The sequence below is a fragment of the Carex rostrata genome, chromosome 12 (assembly GCF_964058835.1).
Source record: "Carex rostrata chromosome 12, lpCarRost1.2, whole genome shotgun sequence".
Classification (NCBI taxonomy): Eukaryota; Viridiplantae; Streptophyta; class Magnoliopsida; order Poales; family Cyperaceae; genus Carex; species Carex rostrata.
In genome coordinates, this window is record NC_135929.1 from 3,317,213 (window position 1) to 3,339,282 (window position 22,070).

At 36.2% G+C, this 22,070-nt stretch overlaps 4 protein-coding genes across 15 annotated transcripts in view; 3 read left to right on the top strand and 1 right to left on the bottom strand.

The window, feature by feature from the left end:
• The window catches only part of LOC144563684 (calcineurin B-like protein 7), a 73,884-nt gene extending 65,307 nt beyond the window's left edge, over window positions 1-8,577 (bottom strand). The window contains exon 1 of one of the 2 annotated variants that reach the window (XM_078313171.1): window positions 8,574-8,577. The gene's annotated coding sequence lies outside the window, so the exon portion shown is untranslated. Of the gene's footprint in view, window positions 1-7,928; window positions 7,934-8,573 lie in introns of those variants that run through there. The other variant, XM_078313170.1, reaches the window with a different exon arrangement.
• On the top strand, window positions 2,467-10,057 carry LOC144563678 (putative receptor-like protein kinase At2g42960). Of its 3 annotated transcripts, none has more exons than XR_013514393.1 (8): window positions 2,467-2,628; window positions 3,704-4,401; window positions 4,576-4,680; window positions 5,178-5,300; window positions 5,883-6,053; window positions 6,658-6,787; window positions 6,891-7,395; window positions 7,489-8,821. XR_013514393.1 is itself a non-coding variant. In XM_078313153.1 (8 exons), exons 2-8 carry the CDS (start codon window positions 3,713-3,715, stop codon window positions 9,694-9,696), a joined length of 1,539 nt encoding a protein of 512 aa, XP_078169279.1. In that variant the 5' UTR covers window positions 2,467-2,628; window positions 3,704-3,712; the 3' UTR covers window positions 9,697-10,057. The 3 variants fall into 3 exon arrangements, 2 of the variants coding, with proteins under 2 accessions (XP_078169279.1, XP_078169280.1); XM_078313153.1 differs by lacking the exons at window positions 6,891-7,395; window positions 7,489-8,821 and adding exons at window positions 8,851-9,060; window positions 9,586-10,057; XM_078313154.1 differs by lacking the exons at window positions 2,467-2,628; window positions 6,891-7,395; window positions 7,489-8,821 and adding exons at window positions 2,723-2,998; window positions 8,851-9,060; window positions 9,586-10,057.
• Window positions 10,058-12,216: 2,159 nt separating this feature from the next.
• On the top strand, window positions 12,217-16,662 carry LOC144563682 (D111/G-patch domain-containing protein). Of its 9 annotated transcripts, none has more exons than XM_078313158.1 (8): window positions 12,217-12,358; window positions 12,530-12,636; window positions 12,862-13,057; window positions 14,095-14,249; window positions 15,201-15,344; window positions 15,940-16,046; window positions 16,150-16,282; window positions 16,374-16,662. In XM_078313158.1, exons 2-8 carry the CDS (start codon window positions 12,553-12,555, stop codon window positions 16,455-16,457), a joined length of 903 nt encoding a protein of 300 aa, XP_078169284.1. In that variant the 5' UTR covers window positions 12,217-12,358; window positions 12,530-12,552; the 3' UTR covers window positions 16,458-16,662. The 9 variants fall into 9 exon arrangements, with proteins under 9 accessions (XP_078169284.1, XP_078169288.1, XP_078169291.1 ...); XM_078313162.1 differs by having other exon boundaries at window positions 12,530-12,627; window positions 12,859-13,057; XM_078313165.1 differs by having other exon boundaries at window positions 12,530-12,627; window positions 12,865-13,057.
• Window positions 16,663-18,068: 1,406 nt separating this feature from the next.
• Window positions 18,069-19,700, top strand: LOC144563679 (Tetratricopeptide repeat (TPR)-like superfamily protein). Its single transcript, XM_078313155.1, has one exon. It carries the CDS (start codon window positions 18,109-18,111, stop codon window positions 19,579-19,581), a length of 1,473 nt encoding a protein of 490 aa, XP_078169281.1. The 5' UTR covers window positions 18,069-18,108; the 3' UTR covers window positions 19,582-19,700.
• The last annotated feature ends 2,370 nt before the right edge of the window (window positions 19,701-22,070 follow it).

Here is a 22,070-nt window from a genome sequence, read left to right on the forward strand (position 1 = left end):
ACTTAACAGATGCATGTTTGTGGATGAAAACGATTAATCGGCTGTTTTACCGTTTAATCATCAATTTATTTCCGTTTATTCCCATTATTTCTATTTATTCCAGTAAATATTTATTTTTTACATTGACTCTTTTTGTGATAGTGTGTGATAATAAGTTTTATAAATCATTTTTGTAGTTTTATTTGTGCTTAGACATACATCCAATATTTTTTATATATGTTTTTTCTTCTTGCTTACTTTGAAATTGATTAATTCTTCTGTTATTTTTATATCATATATTTTTCTTACTCACTGATGTATTTTTTTCAATTAATACGACATGTTCATTTATAAAACTAATTTGTTACCATAAACTAAATTTAGTGATTTTATGTTGGAATGCTTCATTTCTTTCAAATAATATGTTATTAGTATTTGAAAATGCTTAATTCTTGAATTTATTTTTTCATTTAATAAGTATGTTATTTACACATGAAAATTCTTATGCCTTAAGAAAAATATAAACGTAATGTTATGTTATAATAATGAAACTAAGTTAAATTAAGTTTATTTGATAAGTTTAATGAGTTAAATAAATTATTTTTAATAAATTATAATATATATACATAAATTTAATAAAAATGTTAAATTGTCTGTATAATTATGATTAATCGACGGCATACTAATTAATCGCTTGGCGATACCCCGTCTATCCGATGACTGCATACCGTTATTTTCAACACGATTGGGACAAATAATAAAGTTGAGTGATTAGAAAGGAACAAATCAAACTCAGTGACCGATTCGTGACAAATGATAAAGTTTAGTGACCTCGGGCGAAATTTATCCTATAATTTACGAGTTTTAGATGAAAAATACATTATTTCAAGTTTCCAAGGGTAGACGTGAAATCCTCCGTTTTATTATGGTTTTCTCCTCCATTGATGGATACAGGGATTTTATGTGTAGAGAGAGAAGCCTTCATAAGGTGCTGAGCATTACTGACACTCTGACAGAGAGCACTACAGAGAGCATTGTAGGTAATCCTGAAAATGTTCCAAACTTTAATATACCTGAGCCAAATTTAAATCTGAGGAGTAACGTAACGAAGGAAAAAAATCATACTCAACAAATTTATAAGTGACACAAAGATAACACAAATAAGAAAAAAAAAAAAAGAGTAAATTTCACTGTTTCTGAAACTGGAGTTGATATATTATGAAGACATTATCTTATTTTGTAAATGATCAAATGGATACAACTGCGCCACATCAGCACTTGTTATTCAATATCTATACATTATCTAAAACAATCATACAAAATACTATATCTATGGATTTTTGAATGAACATAGATTGTGAAATGAATATAACAATAAAAGAGACTTAAAGTTTACTTAAGAAGTCATTTTATTCAATGTAATTGTTTTTTTTCTTGTGCTATTTTACATTATATTAATAAGTTGTATCCTTACTAATATTAATAAAAAAAATAGTAATTTACACTGTGTAACACAATTTCATATAAAGATTATTAAAATATATTCATACGAAAAACAATATTATATGTCGCTATTTTTTATTTAATGTTTACAGGTTACGTTAGTGCATCTTTATGCATTTACAGATAAAGATGAAATTCTATTTTTTTATATCCAATATATGGAAACGTAGTTTTAAAAAGTACATGCCACGTAACATCTTTTACCGCCCAAATAAATTATTTCTCTAGTTATGTTGATCAAACAAAAGTTCTGCATCTAATAATATAAGTGGAAAATTTTATTATTCGTCATCGCTTTAAAATATTAAATATATTAAGTCAGTATATCTCTGTCTATTTATAAATTAAATGTCAAGCACATTGAAACATTATGAAATATTTTTTAAATGTATATATCATATTTGATATTTTCCATCACACACATAAAATATATTTTTAGTCATGTCGACCAAAGAATAATAATAATTAGTTTTAATTTTAATATTAAAAATCACACGCCTCTAATGATACACAAGTAATTGAAAAAGATAATTACCTATCATCGTTATTAACTTGCTAATCATATATATCATCAGTATATCTTTCTCAAATTATAAATTAAATATCGGTACATATACAAATGCTAACGGAACGTGTTCTACACTATACATACCACATATTACATGAGACGTTAATTTATCACACAAACAAATTCCGCTAAAATTATAATTTATACATAATTTATCACACAAATAAATTCCTTCACATGGGACGTGATTTATCACACAAACAAATCCTGCTAGAAATCAAGAATTATGATTTGGACATAATTTATCACACAAACAATTTCTGAAGGAATTATGCTTTGCTAGGGTTTATGATTCATGATGTACTCGTACACCTAGAGCAGGAGCAACCTTTTCTCTTGGCCCCAGCATTTATCATTTCCTCCCATGCCCATTTTTTTCTCTTTTATTACATCTCGCCATACTTTAACCCCTTGCTTTCCTTTTACTGTTCCCTTCTACCTTTACACCACACAATCCCTCTCTCTCTCTCTCTCTCTCTCTCTCCATTGCAAAAGAAGCTCGCAGCTCGCTCTTCTTTTGCTCTACCTTTCATGGTCCTCTCTCCATCTCCAAACCCCAGTAGAGCTACAACAAAGAGGTAAGAGTAAGATAATGCTAACACTCACCTACTAATTCACCAAACAATCCCTTTCTCTCATCTCCCGACAGTGATTTTTTCTCTTCCACTTGAACTGTAGCTGGGTTTTGTTTCTCTTTTCCCTTTTCGCGCTTCCCTTTTGTTTATTTATTGCTTTGCTTTATCTTTAGTGCATGGTCTTTGTTGGACCTACCACCTACATTTGGGCATATTTCTCTTGAAAACCACTCTTTCTCAGTTTTCTAATAACTGGAATCGATCTGTTTTGGCTTCTATGGAATTAAATGGCGTAGAGATTTTATTTTGGAAGATTAGATTCTTTTCTTTCCTGGGTTAAAGCCACCCAAAACAGATCGAATCCTTTAAAGAGGTAATTATTTTTCCTATTTCTTTTTTTTAGAGTGAAAATTTAGGTTTCTGAAAAATGTAAATGTTTTATTTCAGGGGCTTTAATTAGATTACACATGGAGACCATAGGTTTTAATTTCGATCCTTCAAATTTTAATGCACCTCCAATTGGTTCATTTTTTTTATTTAATTAAGAATTCTAGATCTTTTTGAGTTAATTGTGACCTACACACTAGTGGGACTGATAGTGGTTCAGTAGTTTGCAGTTATTGAGAATGATGTGTGTTATCACTATCCCCTTTCTGCATTAATGAGGTTTATATATCACAAGGTTATGAAGAGTTTCATCATGCATTTCTTTTCTTTTTTTATTTCTAAAAGATTGTGCCTTTTGGAGCAAAATTCATTTTGATAACGATTTGCATATGTTTCTTATGGAAGAAGTTATTATCATAATTTTGATTGCTAGCTAGATTGTGCAATGTAGCTTTGAAAAAAAAATTAGATGGTTCCATGAACCTGAAAGTTTATATTGTAATGACAAAAAAATGTGCTTATAAGCATTTCCTGAATCTAAGAGAAATAGGTTTTGTTTTCCTGTAGTTATACATATTTAAGGATATTTTAATTTATAATTATGAAACCAATTGAAAGAATGTTTTCTATCTGTAGCAACTTCACTTTTGCAAGAATCTGCCTGACACAAAATTTCTACCTCTCATTTCAGATACTAAATATGTCAACCAGTGACACGCTAAATTCTGAGCTCTCAACTCGTACACCACCTTTTGGTCTAAGATTATGGGTAGTAATTGGAATAAGCGTATGCGTGCTTATTCTCCTCATTCTCACCTTCCTCTGCATGTGGGCCATGTTTCGCAGACGTAGCCGTACGACTTTTACTTTTGACAAAGTTCCTGTATCCCAAATCCCTGACGTGTCAAAGGAAATATCTGTAGACCGGGTAGGGGGGTCCCATCACTCTCTCGCCCAAACCCTCCAAACAAACCATGATACCCATTATTACCCTGACAGCCATAACAGTAATCTTAACAACAATAGTTCGAGTAAGAATAACAATTCAGGAAAAATGCTGGCACACTTGGCAAGAAGCAAATCTAGTGATGCTGACAATCTGAGCCAATGTAGCTCGGTGTACCACTTTGGGTCAGGTGATGAGAGTGGGTCAGGACCAGCAAGGAAGCAGAATTACCAGCATGCTGTTGTGTCGGCTTCACCTTTGGTCGGCTTGCCTGAGTTCTCACATCTTGGGTGGGGCCACTGGTTTACTCTTAGGGACTTGGAGCATTCAACAAATCGGTTCTGTAAGGAGAATGTGATTGGAGAAGGTGGTTATGGGGTTGTTTATCGGGGACGGTTAATAAACGGCACTGAGGTGGCAATTAAGAAGCTCCTTAACAACTTGTGAGTGCTTTACTTGTATTCTCTTTTTCTTGTCATTGGTATTGCACAGGTCTCCATTAGTAGGTATTGTTTGAGGAGTTAGTTGTGTTTAGTCTAGTTCCACAATGAGCCATTGAACTATTGGTATATTAGTAGTGGCTAGCGATGCAATTGTTGAACTGTGAACTTTTTCAGGGGTCAAGCTGAGAAAGAATTTCGGGTGGAGGTGGAAGCTATCGGCCATGTGAGGCATAAGAATTTGGTGCGGCTTCTTGGCTATTGTGTTGAAGGAATCCATAGGTACCATTTTTCTAGCTTATTCATTCTTATAATTTCTTGTAGGTTGTTAGAATTATAGGACCTGGTTGCGACGGTCTATTGATATTACAGCATTTGTTATGATGTGCATGATAGCACAGAAACCACATTATAGTATATGTTTGCATGTAATCATCCTATAATGAGAGCGCATGAGAAACACGTGATTATTGTTTGGAGATTCAAAAATTGGCATTCTTATGTTTTGAAAATCAACAAACGTTTATTTCTGGTTGGGATTATTAGTTTGATCGGTCTTTACATGACAAATATTTACTATTATACTTTCCTTTGTGGTATTTTCCCTTTTCACAACGTTTCAAGATAATTGTCTAGCAATTTCCAAACCACTTGTAGCTCGGTGCTAACTCTCACAAAAGTGGGGTTGCATGTTGACTGAGAAAGGTAAAGTGTGTGTAAACAGAAGATGCTAATGTATAGATAATTTTATTGTCTGACATGATGCATGTACCATTTAGGATGCTAGTGTATGAATATGTGAACAACGGAAACTTGGAGCAGTGGCTTCATGGTGCCATGCGGCAACGTGGGGTGCTCACTTGGGAGGCGCGAATGAAAATCATTATCGGCATTGCCAAAGCGTATGACCAATTATTTCATTTCTTTGACATTTCTACAAGAAGCGCCACGTTTTTTTTTTTCTTCCCATTTTTGGTACATCCTTGCATTCAGGATCATGGGGATAAGTATCTTTTTTTTTTGGTAATTGTGATATGTTTTTGTGGGTTCCTCAGTGGTTTTGCATGACAAGGTAGGTTTTTTCATAATTACCTAGAAGAAAAACAAATGTCGAATGTTATGCTTGCAAAATTCTCACTTTATTAGTTTAACTTCTATTCTTACAAGACATCATTATTTTTTCAACCAAAAAAAACCACTAAAATGACATGGTTTTGTAAATCAGCACAACACCATGCTGGACAGTAAATAGTAATGGGGTCTCTTTTTCTCATGTTGATCCCTTACTTGGATTAAGTAATTTTTTGTTTAAGCATTGGAGTAGTTCGGAATTTGACAAAACATGCAAATTGCTTTTAATTTAATTAATTCTCTCTTAAATTAAATGTGTACATTGATGGCATGATATTATTTCCTCTAAAGATGAAGTTAAGTTGCATAGAAGTTCTTAATAATTTTTAATGCTTTTGGAAAATGCCTTCTAGGCTTGCTTATTTGCATGAGGCGATAGAGCCAAAGGTTGTGCACCGAGATATCAAATCAAGCAATATATTAATTGATGAAGATTTTAACGGCAAGCTCTCTGATTTTGGACTTGCAAAGCTTCTTGGTGCAGGAAAGAGCCATATTACAACTAGAGTCATGGGCACTTTTGGGTAAGCTTACTAAATTACATTTACACCTCTTGGAAATCATGCTATAGTTATTTCTGTCAATAATAGTAGGCAAGTAATGTTGATTCTTTTTTGCCCTTATATCTTATGTAAGATAAAATACATATATATGTGGAATAGGAGAGCAGCGAAGGTAATTAGGTCATGTTTAGTTGCAAAATGGTTGAATCCAATATTGAGCACGCCATATTTACTTCTCATATCTTAAATTGCTATTAGCAGTAGTATCTGTTGAGTCTTGTAGTCTTGTAATGTTTCTGTGTTATGCTTGTTTGCACATATATGCATGAACGTAAGATAAATTATGATTTTTATTTTTGGCCTCTATATCTTATCGTAATATCTAAAATGCAAAAGATGCAGGGATTGTGGAAAAGCAAATGTGTGGGAAGTACTTTTGCCATATTTTTTTATTTGAAATCTCGTATTTTCAATGGTGTTAGGGATGATTTGGCCATTTAAATTATTTTACCTGAGTTAGTTACAATGAATACTTGGCTTATCTGTTGGTGTCAGTAGTAATGTGTAATCATCTCTAGTATTGATATCAACCTTTTCCTTCCCAAATTTGTAAACAACATTCCAGGTACGTAGCTCCTGAATATGCAAACACTGGATTACTTAATGAGAAGAGTGATGTTTATAGCTTTGGTGTGCTCCTCTTAGAATCTGTCACAGGGAGGGATCCCGTGGACTATGGTCGGCCTCCTAATGAGGTATCATTTATTTAATAATTTTAATGTGAAGTTTTTGTTTATGGCCCTGGTCCTGGAGAACCTCAGAGCATTCCTCATAATGACAAGGCCTGTATACACGCAGAATGCACAAGAAACATCTCTGCCTCACCCCTCCCTTCACCTTGTACATAAAACTTCCAAATTAACCCCTTCTCGCCCATTCACGAGAGAGATAGGATGAGGGGTTGCTTGGATCTCTTTTTGGATCATATTTGCTAATGGAGGCAATGCGATATTGTATAGTTTGTGGGAAAGTTGAGATAGTGGTTTGGAATTTTCCCAAAAGAACCAACCGGTCCCTGAACTGTCGTAAAAGAACCCAGTCTGCACTTAAGTTTGTTTGCTTGACTAACAGCGTTGCTTTTGCTGACATATTGCAAAGCTCACCATGTGCACCCATCACATAAATCCATTGTGCTTGAGATTGCAGAAAGGAAAAGAAAAAATCAGTTTATCCATACTAACAACATAGTTAATGATTACAAAAGATAGGTTAAGGTTTGAAGAGAAAGTGAAAGTGGATGTATTTTTCTAGAGAGGAATTGAGTCAAATAGTTAGTGTGGAAAGGCTAGGATACAAGTAACAGGTGTCAAATACTGCAAAGTGAAAGTGGATGTATTTTTCTAGAGAGGAATTGAGTCAAATAGTTAGTGTGGAAAGTCTAGGATACAAGTAACAGGTGTCAATCAAGCAAAACTGAGTCAATGGTTAGTTGCTTCTTTTGAAATTGGGGTACCAATTTGTTATCTTTCTGATCAAGGACCAAGTGAGTATGTTTTTTTGGAACCCCAGGGACTGATATCTTAATTTTTCTATGATTTTTTGTAATATTAAAAAGTTTCTATATGAAGAACTCCTAATTCATTAGGACAATGTTCTTTAACCACCACCATCCCAACACACACACCAAGAAAACCTCGAAGCATCTCTAGACCTCAATACTCCTGTTGTTTAGAAAATGCCGTTGTTGCCCCTTAGGGGCCTTTCGGATTCCCAAGCTGAGTTAGTTGTGGAAGTGCACCAACCATAAGTGAGCTAATATCCGCTGTTTGGACCTATGTAGCACGGTGAGTCGCTGTTTTTGTGCTTTATGATGCACAAAAACCATAGTTTGCCTACACCAGCTTTTCCCTATTGCTCAGACTTCTAATTTCTACCATGCTAGTTTGATTAAGCGTCTAAACTCGTTTCTCGGCCGGGGCCGATTGCTTGGTTCCGGCTGGCAAACCACATCGGGACCTACAACTCACTGATCTGAGGTAGATGTCACATTGATGGTCAATTGATAATAGTTGGTTCAGCTGAATTCATGGGCAGATCAAGTCGTCGAGATGGGGCCTGGAGGTGGATTAATTGAGTGAACTTATAAAAGATCTAGAGGTGGCTTGTTTGAGGGAAATTTGAGGTGATATGGCTTTCGGAAGCAATAACTTCACTTGTCTGACAGCTGACTGTGATTTGCCAGTGGAATACACTGCAGAATCTTACTAGGGAGGGACTCTCGATAAAGCAGCTGACTTTTAGCAAAAGACACCAAGATGTGGATGCTTTTCTATTGCCATTTTTCTCCTGTTTCATTTCTTTTCCTTTGTATTTGGAGGAGGAGATGAGCAGCATGCTACTGGCTAAATTCTTGATTTTGAGTCGCCCCGCATAGTTTCTGAATGCATTCTTCAAGTCTGATACAGGGAGCAAATGAACAAGGAGGGGTAGTATAGCTCTTCAAAGATGGTTTTCATACATCTTTACAATAAAAACAAAGATTCAACTTGGCTGGAGTGCAAATTCAGATTTTCATGGACCCTAGCAGCGGATCCATGCACAGTGAATGGGGGTCAACTGACCCCCATTTATTTTAAAAAATTTTGTACTTGTGCATGATTTTCTACATAGTTTAGAGTAAAATGCTATGGATACTTTAAAATTGACCCCCATACACAGCTTGAAAGTCTGGCTCTGCCCCTTGACTCTAGTGCAGCTATATAAACTTTTAAGCAGAAACAGAGAACTTGTAATATTTATTTTTGCTCTTGCATTGAAGGTGCATCTAGTGGAGTGGCTGAAGATGATGGTGGGAAATAGGAGAGCAGAGGAAGTGGTGGACCCTGACATGGAGGCAAAGCCTGCTACTCGAGCCCTCAAGCGGGCCCTCTTGGTTGCATTGCGTTGCGTGGACCCAGATTCTGACAAGCGCCCCACCATGGGCCATGTTGTTCGCATGCTTGAGGCTGAGGATGTCCCTTCCCGTGAGGTTGTTGTCTTTCATTTTTTTTATTTGTGTCTGGTTGTCTGTATCATCACTGAAAAACAACTGGTACCACCTTTGGGACCAAGATTTAGTTGTCCAACTAATACAGACCCAATACTAGCACTGTAATGTAGCAATAATGATGTACTGGATTTGGTGGGAAAAGGGTACCTGACTTGTGAATTCCAACACCTTACTGTAAATTATTACAGTACAGTTTGAAATGCTATAAATACTGTTTCACCTGCCCAGAACAGTACAGTAACAGGACCTCTATGCAATGTTATAAACTCTATGTGGTTGGTTGTAATTGTTTGTACTGGTGTAGTAGGTGTAAACTTGAAATGATTGGTGCTATAACTGTAGCAGACCTGTGTCATTTTTTACATTAGCACCTGTAGACAGTAGCTGTCCTAAGCTGGTATGATATCTGCTAAGAATCTGAGACAGATTGAATTTTTTTTTTGCTTTTACTGAAAACAACAAAACTTGGTCTCTATTATTTTTGACTTGTTATTTGAATTAAAGGATCGGCGGAGCAGGAGGGCCCATATGGCAGAGATAGAGTCCAAAGCAAGTTCAAGTGAAACTGATACAAGATCTGACCGTAGAGACTCTGGACCTTCTGGCAGATTTTAAACGAGGAAAGCTCAAATGTAATTCAAAATTGGTTGGGACACGGGAACCATTGAGGGGTTGGCAGAGGAGATTATTCGGCTGAGGAAACAAGCTAACTGCTGAGGGAATTTGAATTTGTTGGTGCTATGTTTATCCAGCCTCTCTTGTATAGATTTGGTTCTGCTTGGTGCTTTTCATTTGGGTGTACAATTTCTTCTCCCCCCTTTTCTTTTCTTTTCATTTTGTTCTTTTAGCTTTTGCTTAAGATGGCGGTCTAATTGGCTTTGTGGTTGACATAGTGAGAGTTTAGTGTAGGAATCTTGCACCGGTATACTTTCAAATTTGAATGACTTGAAATTTGTACTGTGCATTTTTTGTGTTTGATTTGTGCCCTGGCAATATGTATTTACTAAAGAGCAAGTTCATTGTGGGAGCTACTTGGGTTCCGGCTTCTCAACAAATAGACAAGTTCATTGAAGAATCCCCAATTTAAATCTAGGCCGTTTATTTCAAATCACGTGACTCTCGGCAGTTCTAACCAAATTTACAATTTAGTAGATTCAATGCAATACCTGACCGAGTAGAATGAGAACTTATCTGGCACGAAATCTAATTGCTCAGTTGGAAGCTCAATTACTGTGTGCGGTACTGGGAGAATACATACTCCCCAATTTAGGGGTCGGTAACAGGTCCGATATATAATGTACAGTTACGGATCTATTTGAGGTTTTCCGGAGGATTACATACGAAAAAGAGTCTTGTCCCACAAAAGCAGGTTACATGCGGATTGTGTCATTGCATTTTCCTCGAATTCGTATCACCTAAGGTAACATAATATTTCTGTTTGGATCTGGACCGTCCAATCAGAATCTGCACGACTATTAAAGCGGCTCCGTGCATTTCACATCGGATCAGATGAGCCCGAATTCTTATTGAACGGCCGTAATCCGAATAGAAATATTATGTTACCTAATAGGGTATGGATTCATGTTACTCGGAGATGAAAAATTCAAATTTTAAAAACCGCTAAAGAAAACATGCAAGGAAAATATATTTCGTAAGATGTGCCACAAGGAAGATAGCTCAAGTTATTAGATTAGTTTCGTTTGATAGGAGTTTCAAGTTAAGAAACACGTTAAATTGTTAAAAGTTCCTAAAAAACATATTAAAATTAAAATTACAATAGATCATCCAAAATAAAAGTACAACTAAATTAAGAGAATGAAGTTTTATAATTATTGATAAAAAAAAATATTGTAGTAGTAATAATAATGATGATAGTAATTATTTTTATCATCATCATAATAATATAATAACAATAATAAACTTATTAAAATTATAATGATACTAACAATATTGATATGATTGATGATAACGATAATGATAATAATAGTAATATTTATGTTAATTACAATAACAATTATAATAATAATGATTAATATTATGATAATAATAATAATAATAATAATAATAATAATAAGTATAATAATAATAATAATAATAATAATAATAATAGTAGTAGTAGTAGTAGTAGTAATGACAACAAAATAACAACAACAATATCGATAATATAATGATGATGATGATGACGACGACGATGAAGGGTTTGTTTAAGGGGGGAGAGAAAAAATGAATAAGATTGTAAATTATTTTCCGCCTATCTAAATGGAGGCTCACACGTAGAATAATTTGACTTATTTTTTTAGATGAATTTACTTTTTTGTCTATTCAATTTATTCCATCATAATCTATTCATGTTTGACTTCTTGAGTGAGAAATAAATATCTTATTCCTCACTTTAAACTACAAACAAACATGACCTAAAAAAAGGAAAACTAAGCTGGAGTGCTTATTTGCATATGCCATGCCAGCCAAATTTCTGTATAGTATCTCCCGTGAAGGATGTTTGGATACTTCTCTCCAGAGTTCAGAAATGATTGTCTATCTAAAAAATCTATTCGCTTTCAATAGTTAAATTCCTTTGAAATTCGGGTTCAATAATTAAATTCAATGCATCATATTAACGCTTCCCCAAAACAACGTCTTTCGTTGTATGGCTGGCAAGAATCAATCAAACATTTTTCAACTTCTTACGGTTACGGTTGGATTCGTATCCTTCCGGGTACTGTAGAAGATTATTCTCACTTCACAGTTTTAGATTAAATCTCAGTCAGTTTGGAATTCGGGCTAGTGTAGGGGCAGTATTATTGGACTTTGCGATTCGTGTCAAGTTAAAAAGAACGGTCCGGATCTACTAATTGTAAAGATTCCCTGAAAAATGGAGAGGATGTGAATTCGTTACGGTTTTACGGTTACAGAACGGTGATAGAAATAAATTTCTTTGACCATATTGGACCTGGACGCCTAGATTAAGCTGAGCCCGCTTACCAAATTGGTTACACCCCACTAAAATCCACAAATCGGTGCTGCGGGTTGGTGATAAGTGATAACCTAGCGTAGCGGGGAGCAGTTATCGGATCAAACGGCCTTTTTAAGTTCATAGCCCACATTATCCGATCCGAAATCCGATACATCGTTCGTATGAGAGAAGAAGAGGTCGTGACCTAGTTCTCTCCTTGTGCGATCCGATCCGTTTTCTCCGGCCATCGTCGCTGGAGCAAATTCCCATCACTCCTCTAATTATAGCTGCAGTCTTAGATTTGTACCTACTTATTTCTCCTTCGTAAGCTTCTCGATTCCTAAACCCCTTATTTGATTCAGATACTCGATTTTCTGAAATGTTCTCTCCTTTCTTTTACAATTGTAACTCAATGAATTTAGCAGTTGTATATTACAGAGGAGTTGGTCAGTTCGAATTTTTGGAATGGATGCAAAATAATTGTTAGTATTTTAGTAACAGCATCTCCTGGCGATCATATGGAAAGCACATACAATAGTCGAAACAGAGTTGCCTCAAAGTTTCAAGAGAAGGACCAAAATGTTGATGAAAAGGTAGGCACTGTCTTTTTGAAATATTTCAGGGAAATTCATGTCGACTTAGGAGTAAAAGTTTTGAAATATTTCTCCAAATCTGTACCATGACCTGATTGATACAGATATGGTATTAGTACTGGCACTTTCTGTTGAGGCCATGACACTCTTTACAAAGTAAACAGATATTCTTTTGACACAATTTGTGAGTGTCTGATTGAACCTGAATCTCTCTCATGTTCAATTTTGCAGGAGCAGTCTGGTTTATTTTATCCTGGGTTAGAAGATGATGATTTCAGATTGCCAAAGTATCACCGGCCCACAGAGAACCTGGACACAGAAGATCTGGAGCAGGCTTCTCTAGATACCCAGCTGACGTCATCAAATGTCGGCTTTCGACTCCTCCAGAAGATGGGTTGGAAAGGCAAGGGCCTCGGAAAAAACGAACAAGGTACCTTTTCTCCTTTGTTTCGTTCAAAAGGGAGCAGTAGTCTCTGTCATGCATCATGCTCATGAACATATCAACCTAGCAAATACCATAATGGAGAGTACTGGCAGAACCTTAACCTGTCATCTGACCTTAAAAAACGGAAAGCCAGTGCTGTGTGCGTCATGCATCATGCCCATGAATATATCAGTGTCCCACCCTATAAAGTTAGGTGTTTATACCTATACTGGCAAATGTTCTAAGTTCCACTTGACAGTGTTTAAATTTGTATTGTCATGTCTTTACAGTCAGAGTCACAGTTATCACTTAAATGCGATGCATAAATGTTTAAACTTCTAATATCAAGTGTATAAACTTTTACAATCAGGTGGTTATAGTTGGCGTCATGGTGTATACATCTCATATCATACGCATGCCCTTCCAAGCGGTTATACTTAGTGTTATGGTGTTCATATCTATTATTATCATACACAAATGTGTACGTGCAGTGTCCAGTGTTACTTGCACGTCCAGGTGTTTATTATTAGTGTTGTGGTGTTTATACTAATTCATTAGCATTTTTGTATAATACTGCATCTCTTGAACATTAATCATGGACATGCCAAAAAAATCTACCACAAAGGTAAGAAAACTAGTGGTGTTAAAAGGAATTTTGCCGAAAGTGCAAGCAGAAGGGAGGATAAATGAGTATTTCAAAAAGGGAAAGGGAGGTGGGTGTAGAGATGCCAAAGTGGGAAGGCAGAGGATGGAATTGGGGGATAGAGGGGGGAGATCAAATAATTTCCTTTTCTATTTCCTCTTTTTATCTTCACTTGTGTCCAATATGTGATGATAACAAGATAGATTGGCCTCTTTGGATATATTGTGAACGGAGATTGAAAAAATATTTGTCCTGTTTGTAATATGAGTATAGTGATATTTTTCGACCCCTTTAAGAGCTATATATGAAATGAGACTATTTCCCATTAAAAAGAAAGTTCATTAATTGGACATTTAATCCTTTACTGTTTTCTTGATTTTAATCATTGTTTTTTTGACAGGCATAACAGAACCTATAAAAGCTGATGTTAGAGACTCCAAACTGGGAGTTGGGAAGCAAGAAGAAGATGAATACTTTACATCCGAGACAAATGTGCAAAGGAAGAAACTAGAAGTCGAGCTTGAAGAAACTGAAGAACATGTGCAAAAGCGCGAGGTATGTGCATGAAAGAAAAATACTACTTAACTTAGAAATCACTGTTTTGATGTCAGCAGTTGATGTACTTCTTAAAATAGACACCTCAGAAGATAACACTTATGTCTCTAGAAAATTGTAGCTTTCGTAGTGTTTCCATTTCATGTTAAGTCTTTAGCAATATCTGAAACACACAGATGGCACTTTATAAACGGCATGAGCATGAAAGACGCTCCAAATTGCTTTCGAGAATCATATGGTTCCAGAATTGATATTTCATCCAAAATAGCCTCCACAAGTCAAATTTAGTGGGAACAGGTCTGAAACGGGACTATAAAATCTGATATTTCACAAAATATTGTTCTGTTACGGAGCAATAAAGGAGAGATTTTAGTGAGAGGAGATTGTAAGCAAGCAAGAGGTGGTTCAGTAGAGCAGTTAGGGGTAGGGGTGTTCAATAGAATTTTGATTGGTAGAGATACCAACTGATTATTGTCAAAAGTTCTGGTGGATGGGAGATTCGTACAAGTACCTACGAGCGAAATCTTAGTTTGTTTAAATCCCAAGATCTATGCCTTCCTTAGTTGCTTTAACCCAAAAAATTTGGAGTTCTTGCAGTTGGCTTTCTGAGCTGTGAAAGTGTAGTTAAATTTCTAGGTTCCAAATCATTACCTTCGAAAAAAACATTGGAGCAGCAGTTTCTAAATGCACTTTAAGGAGGGTTTGTGAAATCTGGCCATTATCCTTGAAAATTTTTGTTATCATATTGACACTAGATAGTAATCTCGTTGAAGCACTTGGATCAAAAAAATTTAGATGCAAGCTTAGCAGTTATTATGATCAATTTAGGTCAGAGTTGGCATTCATAGTTGCTATCCTGAAAGAATATGTTATACTTTGTCAGTTACATTTGGTAGTGTGTATTGCCTTTGGCTTGTTTGTTTTTGTGCTGCACGTGTATGACAATTCCAGGTGATGGCAGAAAGGGAGCACAGAATCCAGACAGAGGTCAAGGAAATAAAGAAGATTTTCTTTTGTGACCTCTGCCACAAGCAATACAACCTCGCTGTCGAATTTGAGGCTCATTTAAGTTCTTATGACCATAACCACCGGAAGGTTAGCGGAATTTTTTTCATTCATTTTTCTTTTCTTTTCTGAGTTTTGATTGGCCTTTTTGTTTTTTTTCCTTTGATAAATGGGGGTTCTGTGTAAATAACAATGGTATTTCTCATATATAACTAACAATAAATAATTAAATGATGGAAAATTCACACATCCTGTTAGAAGTTTGAGTACTTATTCTTCCATGTTCGATTCAATTAGAATCAAACTGTTGACACATCCTGTTAATTTTTTTAGTAGTTATTCTTCCATGTTCGATTCAATTAGAATCAAACTGTTGACACATCCTGTTAATTTTTTTAGTAGTTATTCTTCCATGTTCAATTGAATTAGAATCAAACCGTTGATTTGCACGCAGTTTTCTACATTTGGATGAAGAATTGATATGACATAAAAGTTGGGCTGGTTTTATTTTTTCCTTCCCTGGACATGACCTTGGTTTCAGCCATTTAGGTCGTTATTCTTTGCAAATAGCTTAAAAATTACTTCTGTTTGCACTTTGCAATGAAGAAAACAACCATTAAAAGATTCAAGTTTTGTTTCTTTCTAATTCTGATAGTGGTTTTCTTGTTTCTTTTTTGTTCTGTAGAGGTTTAAGGAGATGAAAGATATGCATGGGAGCAGCAGCAGCCGTGATGACAGGCTTAAAAGGGAACAATTGCGTCAGGAGAAGGAAATGGCCAAATTAGCACAGATGTAAATAACAATATAAAAATTTACATATACATGATGATAACTTGTTCAAATTTAATGTTAAATCTCACAGTAGTTTTTTTTTTTATGATTCTATCATTTTTAGGGCCGATGCTCATAAAAGGCAAAAACAAGAAGAGTTAGAAGTTTCTGATAACAATGCTTCAACAGTTACTGACTTGAATCAGAACCAGCGACAGGCTTTAAAGTTTGGATTTTCAAGAGTAGCCTCTTCCAAGGTCAGTAAAAATAACACATATTTACTAAATTCTACAATTTCTTTTGTTTATCAGTGAATTAACTATGTTGTCGTGTTGCGTGATATGATAGGCTTCTAATCGACTTCCTGCAAAGAAGCAAAAAGTTGTGACAAGAGTGCCTTCCGTATTTGGTAATGATACGGATGAAGAATGATTATTTTGTGATGTAAATTTGGTCACTGGTTGAGAACAGCAATTTCTAGCTTGTTATATTCTATGTACGTACGTGTTTTCATGTGCAACAAAAGATGTCTAGCTCTGTAAACAAAAATGCTGGTCTTCCCCTGCTTTGGTGTATTAGCATTGGTTGGGAACTTATTTATTGATAAATGATTGTGTGATATTTGGTTCAAGTTTTAGTAGTTCTGATCGTTTTATTGTTTGGAGCTATTCCTTATATTTGAAAAACTTAATCACAGATTTTTTTTTTTTAGAAAAGTTGGAAAAGACTCACGGGTTTCCATTAAATATAGAAAACCATTACATTGTTTTAATAGCAACCGGTACCACATCAACAAACAACCAAATAGTACTGCATAACTTGGTATTTAGTAAAATACCAATACTGATCCTAACTCTTAAAATTATATATGAATATCAAAGCAGTTCTAAAATACAAACGTCCAACAACCCGACAAGTAGAACAGATATGCAAACCAGCCCCTAGCAATTAAACATTTTACAAAACAGCTAGCAGTATACTGGTAGCTCAACTAAAACTTATTACATCTTATGCAAAAAGGACCCGCACTAGTAAAATTCACAAAAACATCATCTGTCTTCATCTTCCTGGTTCTTCACCTGCAGTGTCATCCTCCATAATGTAATTATATCCCGAGTAGCCTCCAGGTGAGTAGTAAGTAAACATCTGACAGGTCATTTACATGGTAACATACAAATTAGATTCGCAACAGCATCATATTTCTGATTAAAACACCAAAACTTAACAACAGCAATTATTTGGGCACCTAAATTTTGGGGACTTTTAACTACCCCGCCTTTAAATATTATTCTATCTCTCTCAAGCCAGACAGTCCACAATACGGCACCTATAACCATTATTATCAAATTTTCATCTTTCATAGGTATATATTTACCTATGTCCCACAGGCCACAGTTCATCGAAAGTAATACAAGTAAACATAAAATTATTTAATGAGCTAATTAGTTCCACAACTGTCGTACCATAAGACAAGTAATGAACAAATGAGACACTGTTTCTTGTTCCTTGCAAAAAAATATAATTTTGGTCCCCATTCCACTTGCCAGTCAGTACTGACTTTTACTATATCCTTATTTTTTATTGCTTGCATGTAGTGTATGGACATTGCTGATAAAACTGCTTTGATTAAGGTTAGTCTACCCCCCATAATACGAATTCAAATCCAGTGAAGTAACTCAATCTTTGGGTTTTAAATTGAGACCGTCCGACTCGAATCCGAGATGATCTATCCAAAGTGGAGTGCACATATCCTGAGACGTGAATTCGAATCCCGAAGCAATCTCGATCGACGGATTCGAATCGAACGGTCTCGATTCAAAACCCAAAGGTTGAGTTACTTTAGGGGATCCGGACCCCCATAATACAGGAAATTTGACGCCCCTCCTTTCATTTTACTTTTAATTTTTTTTTTATCAAAAAAAAGTTGTCTTTGAATTTTAGACATGGTTATCTCTCGACCTAAAAGAAGCCCGGCCCGGCCCGGCCTAGAAATTCTAAACTTCTCGCTCTCCGATCTCTGTTATCCGGTTGCGATAAACCCCCCATCACTCTTCATCGACAGGGTTACATCTAAACCCTAGACATGGCTCTCGCTCCTCTCTCCTCGGTACATCGCGCCAATTCCATGCTCGCTTTCTTTTCGATATCTAACTTCAAGCTCCGACGGGTCAAAACTTTAAAGCTTCCTTCGATCCGCCTTCTCTCCACCTCCACGTCTTTTCCCAACACATTCCACCCCTCCTCTCCCTCTCCTTCTCCCACGAACCAGTGGTCCTCACCTCGCGCCAACCAGTGGTCCCCATCTCCCACGAACCAGCGATCTCCACCTCAAGCAAACCAGTGGGGCCCACCTCCCGCACACCAGCGATCTCCACCTAACACCAATCATTGGGCACCACTTCACAACCAGCATCAACAGCCTCCTCCACTGGCGACCCCGCCGCCTCCTTCTCCGTCTGATCTCGGTGCCTTGGCCCATGGTGGGAAGGTCAAAGAAGCAATTGAACTACTCAGCCAAGGTGTACGTGCACCCGATCCACGTACTTTCTTCTATCTGGTCTCATTCTGCACTGAGCCAAAATTGCTTGACGACCTCAAAAAGGTACACGACTACTTCCTGAGGTCCCCATTTCGTGGCGATTTGCATATAAACAATAAAATTTTGGAGATGTATGGGAAATGTGGTGCCATGACCGATGCACGCCGTACATTTGATAATATGCCTGATAGAGACATGGAGTCTTGGCACATTATGATACATGGATATGCCGTAAATGGTCAAGGGGATGAGGGTTTGCATCTGTACGAGCAGTTGCGAAAATCCGGTGTTACCCCTAACACGCAAACCTTTGCATTAGTTTTGTCTGCATGTGCCTCTGCTGAAGCAGTAGAAGAAGGGTTCATACACTTTGAATCCATGAGCAAAGATTATGGTATTACCCCTGGGATTGAACATTATGTTGGCATAATTGAGTTATTAGGAAAGTCGGGGCATTTAAACGAGGCTTTGGAGTATGTAGAGAACTTACCGTTCGAACCAACCATTGAGATTTGGGAGACGTTGAGAAACATGGCCCACGCACAGGGAGACATAGACATGGAAGATTGGGTAGACGACATCTTGATCTCTCTCGACCCGTCAAAAGTTGACCTAAAAAAGATTCGGGCTCCGCCACCAAAAAGACGCCTCGGTATTAACATGCTAGATGGTAGAAACAGACTAGGAGAATACCGCCTACCCCCAAAAATTGAAAAAAAAACGGTGAAAGAGCAGGTATATGTACCTGATACGAGATACGTATTACATGATATAGACCAAGAGGCCAAGGAGCAAGCACTCTTGTACCACAGCGAGAGATTGGCTATTGCATATGGCCTGATAAGCACCCCCGCAAGGACGCCCCTTAGGATCATCAAGAATTTGAGGATTTGCGGCGATTGCCACAATGCGATTAAGATCATGTCGAGAATTGTCGGGAGGGAGTTGATTGTGAGGGATAATAAGCGGTTCCACCATTTCAAGGACGGAAAGTGCTCTTGCAATGATTACTGGTGAAATTCTTCCAGGGTTTTGTGATTTTTTTTGTCCTGATCAAATTTTTTTCTTTTTGGATTTGGAGATTGTGTACGTTGAGATGGAGGTACTATATATAAAATATCTGTCTTGATGCCATTTTTTGGGTAGTTACAAATGGGTGAATTATAACTAAAATTGGCTAAAATTGTGAGGATGAACTATCAGTTGTATATTTATATTTTCTGACAAATGTTCGGGACAAAAATAGGTGGAGGCATGGTACAAAACGCTAACATGCTTTGGCAGTTTTCTCTACGGCTACTAAAACGGAGAGTATAGTTATGTGCAATATAAAACTGAGCTTCAATCATCAGTTGATCAGTTCACAATTCAAGTAAATTTTAAGATGATAATTGGATCCATAAAATTGATGGAGATGGCATCAACTACAATCATGCCAAAAACAAATAAAGTTTTAATATATATTTAGTGTAGCATTAGAGTAATGGAAAATATATTAGTCTGTACTCTGTAGTTTTGTAGATAGTGAATCATACAGTCCTCTTCAACCTCGGCACGACCGAATTGAATCGAATTTTGATCGGATCTTCCAGATTTAAGCTCAAAATTTGTGTTATGATCCGGACCACAACAGCAGCGCTAGAATCAGTGAGGATCTATCAAATTCTATGCTAAATGGTGATGTTCACATCTCTTATATTTTGGGCTATCTTAGACGGGCCTGGACTAGACGGGTATTATGTCGTCGACCCAAAATTCGAATTTTTCACAGTCTTTTGCCAGAACAGGAACATTTAGGTAAAACTATATGTATTATTCAAGATTCCTGTTTCAAAAGAAAACAAAATTCACAAGAATCCTTTGGATTTTCTTGTCTATTATGAAAGACAGATCATTGAGTCATGAATAGCTATTGAATAGAAGAAGGTCGACGTGATATATACTGTATATTACTTCTTTAAACAGTCTAATTTTTGTTCCCTTCCTGTTAATATATATACCAAAATTCATTCTTTTTAGCTTTTACACGAACAGATGAACGATGTTACCAACTATTATACATAAACATAAATAATGAACCCTCTCATATAATTATCGACGCGACTAGAAATATTACAATATTGAGATACACAGTTTTACGGTCTGGAAAAATTCAAGGATGATTTTGAATTTTGCCAATAAACAGGAATCTGGCTATTGGTCTGTTCCAAAATTAAACATGGCCGAGCAGTGTCATTCCGCGCAGAGGAATGTGTACTGGTAAGCAATTTACGGATTTTGCACAGTTGGCATGGCGTATTTTTCAGATAAAGCTAGATACATTATTACGATACACAGTTAATTCAGATGTGATTATTCCAAAATAGTGGCACGTGTATGGTGTATGGTTGGATAAGATCTTTTGTCACCAATTGAATTCATCAACTAGTTTGTTAGGGGCCAGTGGCGTTGTTTCTGTTTGTATCAACCAACCATTGCACAGCTTCTCTCGTCATACAAATATACTGGAGACATCCATTGACTTGTAAATAGACAATTCACATATAAATACAACTGGATGGGAAATTTTAATCCAGCCACAAATCATGTACAGGAAAAATGAGTATACAATTTAGTTAGGCGCTTAAACAACTTGCATCATTACCGTGGGCCTTACCGCCTTACCATTCACCGTTTATTTTCTTATATATTATATACAATTCAAGAAAAATAAAATGTGACATAAAATTGTCTTAATTAATCATTTTGTGTCATTTTTAAGTTAGTCGTTTCGTTTCCTATATATTATCCCGTTTGAATTAAAACTATCTATAACGACCATCAATCAGACATGAAGCCATTTTTTATAACATTTCAACATTTTAAATGACCATGCATTATGCATACCAGGAAGCTTTTGGATGCTGATTGAGTGTAACATTTTCTATCGACATCTTTGTTTTGTGTGTGTGTGTCTTTGTTTTTCATGCACAGTTGCATACACACTGCACCTCATCTGTGTTAGTAAGTGGGGGAGAGGGGCACATGCAAAGATGCCCCAAAAATAAATGCGCCATTAAATGACGGAGGTCCAATGCACATGAATGGATGGATGCGTAGGACCATGAAAAACATACAATTTATTGCCTTACCAAAAAAGAAGAAGAAATTGCATAGAAACCATGGGAGAAATCTGACATGGACCGCAGTTCTACTTCCTGTCATAGCCACCTTACAGGCACCAAACAATCGTGTGTGTTTTTGTGTGTGTGTGTGTGTCACATTGTCACAATATTTAAAGGTCGTTCAAAAATGATGGAGCCTAAACGCACTTATAAATAAAAATACAGAAGAATTTCTAATGTGCTCATGTAAACTTTCAAAATAGTCAATTTCTCCGTAAAAACGCGATAATATTCAATATCTTCATCAAAACTCAACATTGTTTTTTCTATTCCTTTTAGTTAATTTTAAAATTATATTGACAAATATACTCTTCTTCTCTTCTTCTCCCCTCACACAAAATC